We start from the raw sequence: 14,791 nt of genomic DNA on the forward strand, positions 1-14,791 counted from the left end.
GATCGTCACCTTGAATTCTGCCATCGTGTACCCAAAGAGTTTCTGAAACGAAAGAGAAGAGTGATCGCCACATCCAATGTCCTCAGCCACAGCTGTTTATGCCAAGAAACAAAACACACAAAACTGCCTTCTCTTTGCATCTAAATCTGTATCTTATTCGCTTAGCACAAGAGCTACATTTCTGTAGTTGAGGGGTGAGGGTGGGCTTCTTCTCTGGGCAGTCTCCCAGGTGTCCACTTCTGGGAATCTATGCAAACAATGAGGTCTAGCAACTTGAAACAAGTATGATGTGGTTCTGAAGGGAGCGTCTTCCTCTCCATGAGAAAAGGACAGAAGTGGGAGGACACTAGACAGCAGAAGTAAAGGTAAAGGGACCCCTGACCATTAGGTCCAGTTGTGGCCGACTCTGGGGTTGCGGCGCTCATCTCGCTTTATTGGCCGAGGGAGCCGGCGTACAGCTTCCGAGTCATGTGGCCAGCATGACTAAGCCGCTTCTGGCAAACCAGAGCAGCACACGGAAACGCCGTTTACCTTCCCACCGGAGCGGTACCTATTTATCTACTTGCACTTTGACGTGCTTTTGAACTGCTAGGTTGGCAGGAGCAGGGACGAGCAACGGGAGCTCACCCCCTTGCGGGGATTCGAAGTGCCGACCTTCTGATCGGCAAGTCCTAGGCTCTGTGATTTAACCCACAGCGCCACCCGTGTCCCAGACAGTGGAAGAGGTAGCAGTATTTATTATATTTACAGCCCAACTTTTTCTCCACGGGGCTCAGGGGGGCATACATGGTTCTCCCTCTGCCCTCATGTAATCTCCACAACAACCCTGTGAGGTAGGGTTAGGCTGAGAGAAGACAGTGACTGGCCTGAGGTCACCTCCGTTATGCTTCATGGCCAAGTGGAGATTCGAACCCAAGTCTCCCAGTTCCTAGTCCAATGCTCTAACCCAGTTTTTCTCAAACCTGGGTCCCCGGCTGTTGTTGGACTACAACTCCCATCATCCCCAACTAGCAAGACCGGTGGTCAGGGATGATGGGAATTGTAGCCCAACTGCAGAAGTTTGAGGAAACGCTGCTCTAACCACTACACCGTGCTGTCTCTCGCATTAAAGCACCATGAGATTCATTGAGTCCAAGCTTCGACCTGTAAGGAAGACGCCTTGCACAGCAGCAATCAAAGACACCCCCCACCCCCAGGCCTCGTAGATCCCTCGGTTGAGGGATCCACCCCGCGTTCTTTGTCATTTGCTTACCAGGATACGTGCTTGTTCAGGGGTCAGGATGCTCCCCTCTTTGCAGACCTCGTAATCCGAGATTAAGGTCACCACTCCTGCAAACAAGAAAGGAAGATTAGGAGGGGAAGTGGCCGGAATGAATTGGTTTGTAGAAGTCAGTTGGACCATAACCTGGCCATGCTGGCTGGAGCTCAGGAAGCACTGCTGGTACAAATCGGGGTTCCAGAAATGGGTGGAAGGCTGGCAGAGGATGTGGGGGAAAGGATATTTTTTTTTGCTTCCTTGCAGAGAAGGTGTTCTTGAGAGACCTACATTTGCTCCCAGTACGTTTCCGAGCACAATTCAAAGTGTTGGTGTTGACCTTTAAAGCCCTAAATGGCCTCGGCCCAGTATACCTAAAGGAGCGTCTCCACCCCCATCATTCTGCCCGGACGCTGAGGTCCAGTGCCGAGGGCCTTCTGGTGGTTCCCTCATTGCGAGAAGCAAAGCTACAGGGAACCAGGCAGAGGGCCTTCTCAGTAGTGGTGCCCGCCCTGTGGAACGCCCTCCCATCAGATGTCAAAGAGATAAACAACTAGCTGACATTCAGAAGACATCTTAAGGCAGCCCTGTTCAGGGAAGTTTTTTTTTTTTTTTTCCACATGCTTTTTATTGATTTTCAAAATAAAAGATACAGAAACATAATACACAAAATTAAATTCTCATTTTCACAGATTTTAAATATGACTTCCTTCAACCTTTCCTCAAATCATCCGTACTGACCTCTTTATAAGATTTCGCGTTTGTTAGTTTGTAATGTCATTAAACATTTTGATTCTACCATTTCTCTTTCGACAATACCCTTTACTCTTTACAGAACTCCCTTAAAACCCACCAATGTTATTTGGCCCTCACTTAAATTTTCCAGATAGTTCGTAAAACTTTCCCAGTCCTTGATAAACCTCTGATCTTTTAAGTATCTGATTTTCCCTGTCATTTTGTCCATCTCCACATATTCTAGCAATTTTGCTCTCCATTCCTCAATCGTCGGCAGACCTTCTGATTTCCAACTTTGAGCCAATAGGACTCTTGCCGCCGTTGTTGCATACTGGAACAGCTTGTGGTCTTTCTTTTTTATCTCCTTCCCTAGTAGGCCCAGCAAGAAGGCCTCGGGTTTTTTAACAAAGGTGTATCTTAAAATTTTTTTCAGTTCGTTATACACACTCTCCCAGAACTCTTTAACCTTTTGGCAATCCCACCACATATGGTAGAAAGACCCCTCCCATATCTTACACTTCCAACACTTATTGCAGGAACCATACATTTTAGCTAATTTTGCAGGGGTCAGGTACCAGCGGTAAAACATTTTCATTAGGTTCTCCTTCAGTGTCACGCAAGCCGTAAACTTAATATGTTGTTTCCAAAGTTTTTCCCATTCTTCAAAATAAATGTTATGGCCAAGGTCTCTAGCCCAGTGTACCATTGCCGGCTTGACTTCTTCGTCTATTAAGTTCCAGTCTAGTAACAGGCTATATGTTTTAGATAGGGTTTTGTAATTATTATTAAGTGTCTCAATCTGGAATCTAGAGGGTTTATCGATATATCCTTTTTCTTTGTTATCTTTCTTAAACATGTTATTTATCTGCAGGTAGTGCAACCAATCGTAAACTTGTTCTTTAACCTGGTCATACGGCTTCATTTTCCACTTTCCTTCCTCTTTCATTAATAGTTGTTCATAAGTAGCCCAGTTAGCCCTCATATTTGTTTTTTTAACACTCATAACTTCTAGTGGCGACAGCCAATGCGGTGTTTTGGGCTCTAGCATGTCTTTATACCTCTCCCATACCTCAATCAATGGGCCCTTAAAAATATGATTTCCGAATTCTTTATGTGTTTTCCTGCGGCCGTGCCATAAATAAGCATGCCACCCGGACCGGTTGTCATGTCCCTCTAGATCTAGCACTTCCCTATCTTCCAGTTTTATCCATGTTTTCACCCAGCATAGGCATGACGCCTCGTAGTATAATTTCAGGTCTGGCAGGGCAAAGCCGCCCCTTTCCTTCGCATCTGTTAACAATTTGTATTTTATTCTCGGTTTTTTGCCCTGCCAGACTTCTGTTCAGGGAAGTTTTTAATGTTTGACATATTAGTGTGTTTTTGGTCTTTGTGGAAGCCGCCCAGAGTGGCTGGGGAAACCCAGCCAGATGGGCGGGGTACAAATATTATTATTATTATTATTCAGAGCTTTCAGCAGCCACATAGCTGTCAACCTTCCCTTATTCCAGCGCCGTTTCCCGCTGCTATCCTGGAGTGTTAGATATCCCATAGACTGTCCCCAGGACAGGTGAGGCTGCTGATCCCTTATTTTCGAGGCTGCTGATCCCTTATTTTCAACTCTGTTGACAGCTATGCAGCTGACAAAGTTCCTATCAGCACAAGCTATCTGGGAAGAGCCCACCTTCCTCCCAGGAGACAGGAGGAAGGAATGAGCATCTGCTGAAGAGGGGGCAGAATCAAAATAAAAATAAAAATGAGAGGCACAAATACAAGATGGGTGACACCTGGCTTGAGAGCAGTACATGTGAAAAGGATCTAGGAGTCTTGGTTGACCACAAACTTGACATGAGCCAACAGTGTGACGCGGCAGCTAAAAAAGCCAATTCAATTCTGGGCTGCATCAATAGGAGTATAGCATCTCGATCAAGGGAAGTAATAGTGCCACTGTATTCTGCGCTGGTCAGACCTCACCTGGAGTACTGTGTCCAGTTCTGGGCACCACAGTTCAAGAAGGACACTGACAAACTGGAACGTGTCCAGAGGAGGGCAACCAAAATGGTCAAAGGCCTGGAAACTATGCCTTATGAGGAACGGCTAAGGGAGCTGGGCAAGTTTAGCCTGGAGAAGAGGAGGTTAAGGGGTGATATGATAGCCATGTTCAAATATATAAAAGGATGTCACATAGAGGAGGGAGAAAGGTTGTTTTCTGCTGCTCCAGAGAAGCGGACACGGAGCAAGGGATCCAAACTACAAGAAAGAAGATTCCACCTAAACATTAGGAAGAACTTCCTGACAGTAAGAGCTGTTCGACAGTGGAATTTGCTGCCAAGGAGTGTGGTGGAGTCTCCTTCTTTGGAGGTCTTTAAGCAGAGGCTTGACAACCATATGTCAGGAGTGCTCTGATGGTGTTTCCTGCTTGGCAGGGGGTTGGACTCAATGGCCCTTGTGGTCTCTTCCAACTCTATGATTCTGTGATTCGACCCTCTGCATATGATCAGGAGACCCCCACACACAAACCAGGACTTTCGGTTGGATCTATGGCGAACCAATATATCGTCTGCTAGCAGAGATAACTCTGCGGTGAAGAGAGGAAGTTAGAAGATAAATCTGACCACCTAATTCCCTTGTGGGCTAAAGAGCACAGCCTCAGATGTCCTGAAGAAGACATTCATCACTGTACTGGGGGAAAGACATATCTTTGGGGAGGTGATAAGCTTCTAGAGCAGGGTTTCCCAAACTTGGGTCTCCAACTGTTATTGGACTACAACTCCCATCATCCCTAGCTAATTAGGAGCAGTGGTCAGAGATGATGGGAACTTTAGCCCCAAAACAGCTGGAGACCCAAGTTTCAAAAACTCTGGTCTAGAGCAAGGGAATATGATTGGGTTGAGCACTGAATAACTACTCTTAAAATAGATTTTAAAGTTCGCACCTTCTTTCTTAATTATTATTATTAGGACTGGGAAGGAAGAAATGAATTGGATTCTCTATTTGTCAATGAAACAACACAGAAGGAAAAGGCTGTGTACAGTTAAAAGCAGTAACAGGTAACAGGCCTTTTTAAAGAAGCTTCAATTTATTGCCTAGAAAGATTTAAAAAAACAGACTGGAGCTCAGAATTGGTTTACTTTCTTACGTTGTTGCGTAAATCCTCGTTTTCCTGTACTGAGCTGATGGAAAATGAACGTGGGAATTTTTCACTCTGTCACATGATGCAGGGAAGTGAGGACAGCCAAATATATCATGCTAACATGAAAGGAGACTCACACGCACAGAGTTTTTCTCTTGAGAGTTGGGTCCACATTAATGCACGGCTAAGCTATTTCCAATAGCGTGCACATAAGAATGTAAAAAGAGCCTGCTGGATCAGAGTAGCGCACCATCCAGTCTAGGCTCTGATTCTCATAGTGGCCAACCAGCTGCCCATTCGGGGAAACCAGCAAGCAGGATTCGAACACATGTCCACCCTCTGTTCCTCCACGAATGTGTCTCATCCTCTTTTAAAGCCATCCAAGTTGGTGGCCATCACTGCCTCCTGTGGAAAGGAGTTCCACAGGTTAACTCCGGGACACACTGCCCACCTTTTTTCAGCGCCGTCGGAAGCCCCAGCTGCCGCAGCTGCGGCTCCATGGAGTGGGGAAACTGTTCTAAGGGCCCCATATCCAGATTGACGGTGAAGGTTGCTTTGTTCCCAGCTCGGGCGAAGTCGTTCTCTTTAAACTGAGAGAACCACCTGGTGAGGGGAAGGAAGCGACAAATCTATTAAGCTTAGCTGTTTGCAAAACCTTGGCATCTGGATTTAATATTTATACCCCGCTTTTCTTAAGGAAAGAAGACTCAAAGTGAAGGAGGTGAGGACAGGTGACCCCACCTAGGCCCGAAGTCACCCCCCCCCAAAAGCAGGCTCATAGCTTCTCAAAGCTTTTCAAAATTTTGAACACTCTGAAACCCCCTTTGGTTTCTCACCCCCTTTCCTGGGAAGAATCCAAAAAGAGTCCCAAGGCAGGAATTTTCTGTTCATGCTCAGGAGACATGGGGCAGGACTTTTCAGAAGGAGGAGAAAGGGGAGGGAACTATCTCATGTTGCGTCCGCTTCAGGTTGCGCACTGCCGAAACCCGGAAGTACCGGAACAGGTTACTTCCGGGTTTTGGCAGTCGTGCATGCGCAGAAGCACTAAATCGTGCTTTGCGCATGCGCAGAAGTGCCAAATTGCAACCCGTGCGTGCACAGACGGGGTTGCGAACGCTGCGGGTTAAGAACGTGTATCCCGCATGGATCATGTTCGCAACCCGAGCGTCCACTGTACAGTGGTACCTCGGGTTAAGTACAGTGGTGCCTCGCAAGACGAAATTAATTCGTTCCGCAGGTCTTTTCGTCTTGCGAGTTTTTCGTCTTGCGAAGCACGGTTTCCCATAGGAATGCATTAAAAATCAATTAATGCGTTCCTATGGAAACCGCCTTCAGACCAGGTCCGGGGACAGTCTGTCCCCCGACCTCTTCTGAAGGCCGGCGGGGGGCGAAAGTCTTTGCTTCCCCCCCGCCTGCCTTCCCGGGAGAGCAGAGAAACGGAGCGCTGCGTTTCTCCGCTTTCCCGGAAGGCAGGCAGGGGGGAGCAAAGACTTTTGCCCCCCGCCGGCCTTCAGAAGAGGTCCAGGACCTCTTCCGAAGGCGGGCGGGGGGGGGAAGTCTTTGTCCCCCCTGCCTGCCTTCCCGGGGGCTTTTAAATCGCCCCGGGACTGTCCCGGGGCGATTTAAAAGCCTCCGGACGGCTTTTGAAGGCAGGCGGGGGGGAGCAAAGACTTTTGCCCCCCGCTGGCCTTCAGAAGAGGTGCAAGTCTTTGCTCCCCCCCCCCGCCTGCCTTCAAAAGCCATCCGGGATAGCGGGAAGCGCTTCCCTGCTATCCCGGACTGCTTTTAAAATGCTGGCGGTGGGGAGCAAAGCCTTTCTGCCCCCGCCGGCCTTCCTGGACCTCTTCTGAAGGCCGGAGGGGGGGGGAAGGGTTTGCTCCCCACCGCTAGCATTTGAAAGAGGTCCCCGGAGATTTCCCCATGGGCTTTCTTCTTGCGAAGCAAGCCCATAGGGAAATTCGTTTTGCGAAGCGCCTCCAAAACGGAAAACCCTTTCGTCTAGCGGGTTTTTCGTCTTGCGAGGCGTTCGTCTTGCGGGGTACCACTGTACTTAATTCGTTCCGGAGGTCTGTTCTTAACCTGAAACTGTTCTTAACCTGAAGCACCACTTTAGCTAATGGGGCCTCCAGCTGCTGCCGCGCCACCGGAGCATGATTTATGTTCTCATCCTGAAGCAAAGTTCTCAACCTTAAGCACTATTTCCGGGTTAGCGGAGTCTGTAACCTGAAGCGTATGTAACCTGAGGTACCACTGTATTCCATATTACAGTATCAAGAATTAGGACATATTCCTGCTTCCTGTTTCCTATCTGTTTATAGAACATAAGGAGGACCCTGTTGCTGGATCAGGCCAACGGACATCTAGTCCAGCATTCTAGTCTCACAGTGGCTGAACAGTTGCCTGTGGTAAGCCAGCAAGAAAGACCTGAGTACCTGAGCTCTCGCCCCTGCTGCGATTTTCAGCAACTGGTATTCAGACTTGTGGAGGCAGAGCTGAGCCATCATGGCTACTAGCCCTCTCCTCCTCCATGAATTAGTCCAATCCTCTCTTAAAGTGACCTTAAAGTTGGTGGGCATCACTTCTCCCTGTGGGAGCGAGCTCCACAGTTTAATTGTGTGCCGTGTGAAGTACTTTCTTAGGGCTTAGGGCCCTCGTATTTACAGGACCGCCTCTCCTGGTATGCCCCGCAGAGAACCTTAAGGTCCATGAATAACCATAGTTTAGAGGTCCCGGGCCCTAAGGAAGTCAGACTATCCTCCACCGGGGCCAGGGTCTTTTTAGTGATGGCTCCGACCTGGTGGAATGCTCTGTCCCATGACAGGGCCCTTCAGGATTTAACCTCCTACCGTCAGGCCTGTAAGACAGAGCTATTCCACCTGGCCTTTAATTTGAATTCAGCCTGATCCTTTATTTCCCTTCTCTTCCCTCCCCCTCCCCTTTTATGAAGATTACCCGCTCTGAGACCACACAGCTAATTCTCCCCCGGCCTCCTCGCTGGCCCATGTAGGACAAACTCAGCCAGCTAGCCCTGGGGATTATAGATGGATTTCCCCTCAATTGATTTCTGAACTTTGAATTGTATTGTTATTCATGTTTTTATACTGTATTTTATGCTGCTTTTACAATTAAGTGTTTTAAATTTGTTGTTAGCCGCCCTGAGCCTGGTTTTTGAACTGGGAAGGGCGGGGTATAAATAAAAAAATATTCTATCTATCTATCTATCTATCTATCTATCTATCTATCTATCTATCTGGCTTGCGGATAGCTTCCTGAAGCCTGCATTCACTCCATAGGATGCACACACATTTCCCCTTCATTTTTGGAGGGGGAAAAGTGCGTCCTATAGGGCGAAAAATACGGTATCTATCCTGAGTCTTCCAATGTTCACAAGCAAGATGTTATCCCCTAACATTATAAGCGACAGAGACGACTCGGAAAGGCTTACTCTGCAACTTCCTCTTTGGTGCGATTGGTGAAGAGAAGTCCAACCTCTCCCCGCAGATGCTTACTGACCTGAAAAACAAAAGGAGAATGGAGATAATAGGGAAATATTCACTGCGTGCCCCTAATTTGTCACACACAGAATCTAAGTTGCAGAAGTCATTGGTGAAACTGTTTACACTCCAGACACCCCACCTGGTGTAAATTATCTTTGTATTCATCGGCCGGGCTCCGTCCTAAGGCCACCATCATCACTTTGTTTTTCCCGAAGAATATCCTGCAAAAAGGGAAATCAATCGATCAAATCTACTGCAGGAGGAGACCCCAATATCAAACATTTCACACCAACATGCTCTTACTCAACAAACACTTAGCTAACTCATTTTGGGAGTATATTTAAGTCAGTAATGCAGACAATAATCCATGGATTAAATAGATTTAAGAAGTAGATCACTGTGGGATGTGGGAGTCTCTTCTGCAAGTGCCAATGATCTCAATAGCCTGCTCTGAGTAACTCGGGGTCTTTACTGTGGCTGCCCTTGTTCTGCAAAACAGCATCCTGGTCAAGATAATAGTTGGCACCCTCTAGCAGGAATTTCCAGAAATGATTGAATACATATTTGTTCCGACAAGCTTTCCAAGCTAGATGACTGGATGTCTCTACCATGGGTGACTATTCAGTATTGTATTACAGTATTTTTCGCTCTATAGGACGCACTTTTCCCCCTCCAAAAATCAAGGGGAAATGTGTGTGCGTCCTATGGAGCGAATGCAGGCTCCTTGGCTTCAGCGATAGCAATGCGAAGCCTCCGAAGCACAGAGGCAGCACTCCCTCTGTGCTCCAGAGGCTTCGCGTTGCTTTCGCTGAAGCCTGGAGAGTGAGAGGGGTCAGTGCGCACCGACCCCTCTTGCTCTCCAGGCTTCAGGGATAGCTGCCTGAAGACTCCCGCTGCGCTCCGGTGGCTTCGGGTTCCTTTTGCTGAAGCTGGGAGAGCAAGACTCTCCTGTCTTCAGCAGAGAGGGAGAGCTGCGCAACGCCCCTTCAGCTAAGCGGGAGGAGAAATGGAAGGCGCTCCGTTTCTCCTGCCACTTCGCTGAAGGGAAGCTGAGCAGAGAGGGGGAGAATTTTTTTCCTTGTTCTCCCCCTCTAAAACAAGGAGCGTCCTATGGTCGGGTGTGTCTTATAGAGCGAAAAATACGGTACTTTTGCTTTAAATGTCTCATTGGTGTTGTGGTTAAACTGCTTTTATTCTACATTGTTGATGGTTGTATAGAAAGTGACTAAGAAATGGATTATGGTAACAACAACAACAACAACAACAACAATAATAATAAAAAAACCAACAACAACAATCCCCCCCACCTCAGAAACATGTCCTTTCCAGGATACTCCATTCCTCCACTATGACAGTTCCCCCACTCTTTTCAACAATTATCTTATGGCTGCTGAGCATGCACAGTCCTCCATCATTCAGGGGGAGGTTCTCCCTGAAAGGTGTTTTTTCTTTCTTTCTAAGTCAATCCAAACACTTTTGCAAGCAGGTCAGAGAAAGAGTCACGGGCGACCCGACTTCTTCTTTTTACCTGCTATGCTTCCAGGCATTCCGAATATCCTTCAGCTTGTTGTTTCTCATGTTGGCGATGGAAAAAATAAAGAGATACTTGTAGGTGTCCACACATTTCCGCAGCTGGAGGTGAAGAAGTTTAGAAGTCAGAATGTAAGAAGAATCTATTCTCTAAATAGAAACAGCCTTCAAGATTCAGAATGAAGGAAGAAACCTTTAACGTTTCTGTTTTTGGGGTGAGGTAGTTATGTTATCATTATATTGCTTCTGCCATTTTATATTATGGCCTCATTTTACTTTTTGTGGTTTCTGTTCTAAGACAGGGAGAAAAATAAAAAATCCCTTCAAGACTGTGCATTTACATGACTCTAAATTGCAACATAACCCCAAGCCCTTCCTCCAAAGCAATTTTTCACACGGGATCAGAGTCATAGTTTGCAATGTTGCTTACCTCTTCTATTAAGCTCTGTTTAACTTCTAATCCTTTTTTGGCGGTTTTTGTCAAGGAGACTGGAAGGAAGAAGAAAGAGATTCAGTTCCATATGGGACACTCCAGCTGGGCAGCCATAGGGAGAGCCTAGTTAAGGCGGTTTCCGTGGCAAACCTGGAGTTTGTGCAAACCTGATGTTTTGCTCAGTGTTATATTTGACTTATTGCTTTACCCTGCAGCAATTGTCGTAGTTACGGTAAGTCAGGCTATTATTATTATTATATATTTATTTATACATTGCGTTCTTCCCTGACAGAGACTTAAGGCGGATTGCAGATAGAAATAAGATCAGCTAAAAACATAGGGGGGTGGGAAACAATAATTAAAGAACAATGAAGCATTAACAGAATTAAAACTATATACCGTATTTTTCGCCCTATAGGACGCACTTTTCCCCCTCCAAAAATGAAGAGGAAATCTGTGTGTGTCCTATGGGGCGAATGCAGGCTTTCGCTGAAGCTTGGAGAGTGAGAGGGGTCGGTGCGCACCGACCCCTCTCTCTCTCCAGGCTTCAGGAAGCTATCCGCAAGCCATGCGAGCCCGCAGGAGTTCCTGCCGGGCTCCTGCGGCTTGCGCAGCGCTGCCTCTTATCCCGAAGCCCCGGCGCACTCAGCAGTCGCTGAGTCCGCAGGAGGGCTTGCGGAGAGCAGCCTGTTCTGGGGACTAGGGTTGGGGGAAGCTCGGGCTTCCCCCACCCCAGCCTCGGGGGGGGGGAAATAATTTCCCCCCCTTTATTTCCCCCTCGAAAAAACTAGGTGCGGCTTATGGGCCGGTGCGCCCTATGGGGCGAAAAATACGGTATAATACGAACACGCACATTTTGGGTTTTGAATGGCAAGACAGAATTTCAAACAAAGATGTGCTCTCCCAAACCCCCATCCTTAGCACGTTCGCATTCCTGTCTCAGCAACATTCACGCTTGCTTGGCCATGTTCACAGAATGGAAGATGGCAGGATACTATGGGGAGCCAGCTTCCAGCCCCAGACCCATTGGCAGACCAACTCTGCATTACAAAGATGTCTGCAAGCATGACACAAGGCTGGCAACATCAACTCCGCTCTGTGGGGATCCTTTGCAAAGGACCACCAGTGCCTGAAGACAGGCAGTCAGGCTGTCCATCCATAGCAGTGACTGCTGGGAGGAGTGCAGAGAGAAGAAATGTCTGGAGCATCTGCATCAGCACATGCAAGTGCCTTCATCTGCCCCACCTGAAACAAAACACGTCTCTCCCCTATCAATCTCTACAGCCACAGCAGGCGCTGTAACTCTCCAGTGGCTTCACCCCCAAAAGCACACTCCTCCACTGTCTCCTGAGACAGATGGATCCAAACAACAACACTATGGATCTGTGGTTCCCAAAGGGGGGCAATTTGATTTCTAAGGGGGGCAATTCTAGAATGAGTTATTAACAGTTAATGGCCTTTTAGGCTTCCTCCACATGAACAGGAGCTCACTTTTTGAATAATAAGAATTACATGTCCCCGGGGGGTGGGGATCAGGATTTTAGAGATGCTTAGGTGGGGCCTGGCCAAAAATGGTTTGGAACCACTGTTATAAATAGAACTGTAGAGTTGGAAGGGACCACGATGGTCATCTAGTCCAACCCCTTGCATTGCAGGTGAAATAAAAAAAATTATATATATAATAAATGTTCATAAATGTACCAACCAAGCACGTACATAGATATGTGGACCACATGTCTGGAGCAGCACAGGAAGACCACCCTGAAACCATTTTGACTCCCAAACTGACCAAATGTTTTCTCTGCAAGGAGGGAGGGGGTGAGGGAACCTTCCCATTGTCTCAAGAAGTGGGTAATCACCATCTCAAAGGAATGGCTAGACTACCAGGAAAGGCAATCAGATGGGGCATTATCAGATAACCTGGCAGACCGGAAAAACAACAACATTCAAATTTCTGTTGTAGACCACCTTTTCTGTGATGTAGGTATGATGTTTGTGGGGGGTGGTCTTAGGTTACACCCCTTCTGTGATGTATGTATGATGTATGGAGGGGTGGTCTTGAGCTCCAGGGTAGGTTATTTAAAAAAATTTAAAACAAAAATTGCCCTTTTCCCTTATGGGGTATCCAAGAGCCCATAATGAGTCCTTACGTAGGTTCCCTATTGGTAGGTGAAAATAACAAAGGCCAACCAGAGAATATTGAGAAGCAAAGCAGCTAGTAAGCTTGATCTTTATTGCTCTGTTGCAACAGGTTGCTCCCCTCACCCGCAGGAGGAGGAGGAACCCAGAACAATGGCACGCAAAGCCTTATAAAGACTTTTGAAATTGCCACCCTGTAGCTCAAGACCACCCCCAGAAACATCATACATACATCACAAAAGAGGTGTAACCTAAGACCACTCCTCAGATACATCACAGAAAAGGGGATCTAAAACAGAAATTTGAATGTTGTTTTTCTCCTGCTGTTGTTTATCTCCTGTCTGGCAGGTTACTTGATTGGATTGCCTGGGGAGCCTGGCCAGTCTTTTGTAATGATAAATACTTGGTCCCTGAGCCAGAACACAGGCTTACCCTATTCATACACAGATATACCCTTAAGACAGGATATGTGAAGGAAAAGACAATGGGGAGGCTTTTCCATTTTCCTTGCAGAGAAAACATTTGGTCATTTGGGAATCAAAAATGGTTCCAGGTCGGTCTTCCTGTGCTGATCTATGTACTTGCTTGGTTGTTACACTTATGAACATTACCATATATCTAAGACCTCAAAATTCCTATCACACAATGCATGTATCTTTTGCCCAACACGGGACTCGAACCCACGACCCTGAGTCTAAGTTGTCTCGCGCTCTACCGACTGAGCTGTCCCCAGTCTAATCCTAGCCTATGAGAACCATAAAGTCACAACAAAAGCAACACAGCACCAGCCCCCTCATTAATACAATAATAATGGAGAATATTACGGCTATACAGTATAGGTATAGCTTCCAACATTTTAATTATCACTCTTAGGCTACATAAAGCTCTGAACACTAAGCATATATAGGTGTGTGTGGGGAATACATAGGTGCGTAGGAAAACCCTCCTTGAGGACCTGCGGCATCACTCACCCTTCTTGTCCCGCTTGGACTTGGGCATCTTGTCCAACACGTGGGTTCTGCGCCTTCTTCCTGCTGCTGCTCGGCGCGGGGGCTGATGGGAAGGACGTAGGCGACCATAAAGACGCCCGACTCGCCAAGAGGAACCCTTCCCTCTCACCTCTCCGCAACCGCCGTCGAAGACGCCCGGCGACCTTCTCGGCTAATTAAACTGCGCTATAAGACGGGCTGAACGAGGCGCATCAGTTCTTTTTTATTTTTAATCAGGCGATTTGAGTAGATAGTCCCGAGAGGGGTCCTCGCGCTGTCTCGGGTGGCTCCTCGTCATAGGCAGGACCCCGGGGCTGCTTCCGCTCAGGGCCTGACGGTCTCTGTCACATAGAGTTTGGAATGAAGATGCGCCCTGGAGGTTCAACTTCTGGGTTGACTTTGGACACCATCTCCACCAGTTTTCCACGCAGAAAGCTTCAGGTTAAATGCTCAGCTGCGCCTTCGGGTCGCGCTGTTAATAATCCATGTTGCTGCTAATTAATAATGTTTTTAAACATTTCTCCCCCACATCAGACCTAAATTAGCAGGAACTATTTTTTCTCCATTTCTTTATTTATACTTTTCCAATTCATACATTTCACTTATTTTATACATTTAACTTATTTTACCATCAACAACAACACCATCATTGTCTTCAAAACTTGACTTCCTTCCCCCTCTTTCTGCGGTTCCTTAAATTTGTTTTTAATACCTTCTGCCTATCCAAATTAATTTACTCATTTATTCATTTTATTTAAATATACACTCTTACAAAACTGCAGATTATTACAACAATCCTGCCAATGTTTTTATCTATTTATAAACCTGTAAATATTAAATAAACCATTTACGTATATTCTTTTGTAAAAAAAAAATGCTATCTTGATTTCTTATTGAGCAGGAAGTATTCCCACATCCTTTGTTGTTCGCTTTTGCTTCTGGGTAGCAGATACAGGTGTGGTTAAAAGAATAATAATTACAATGCTTATATATTTATCACATTCTCCGCCCTCCGCGTACGAAGGGAAGGGGGAAAAGTCTCAAGGGGCTTCGAAACTCCTACCTCCAGATGACTGGGGGGTC

General features: G+C 46.8%; 1 protein-coding gene across 1 annotated transcript; it reads right to left on the reverse strand.

The window, feature by feature from the left end:
- MRTO4 (MRT4 homolog, ribosome maturation factor) lies at positions 1–13,906 on the reverse strand (the record flags this gene model as incomplete). Its single annotated transcript, XM_081921757.1, has 8 exons — positions 13,691–13,906; positions 10,578–10,636; positions 10,146–10,249; positions 8,757–8,838; positions 8,566–8,633; positions 5,572–5,723; positions 1,253–1,329; positions 1–42 (listed from the first exon to the last, which is right to left on the reverse strand). Coding segments are annotated over exons 1-8 (612 nt in total), but the record flags the coding sequence as incomplete, so codon positions are not given.
- Positions 13,907–14,791: the final 885 nt, after the last annotated feature.

Source organism: Podarcis melisellensis, assembly GCF_964234715.1.
Source record: "Podarcis melisellensis genome assembly, chromosome: 8".
Lineage (NCBI taxonomy): Eukaryota > Metazoa > Chordata > Lepidosauria > Squamata > Lacertidae > Podarcis > Podarcis melisellensis.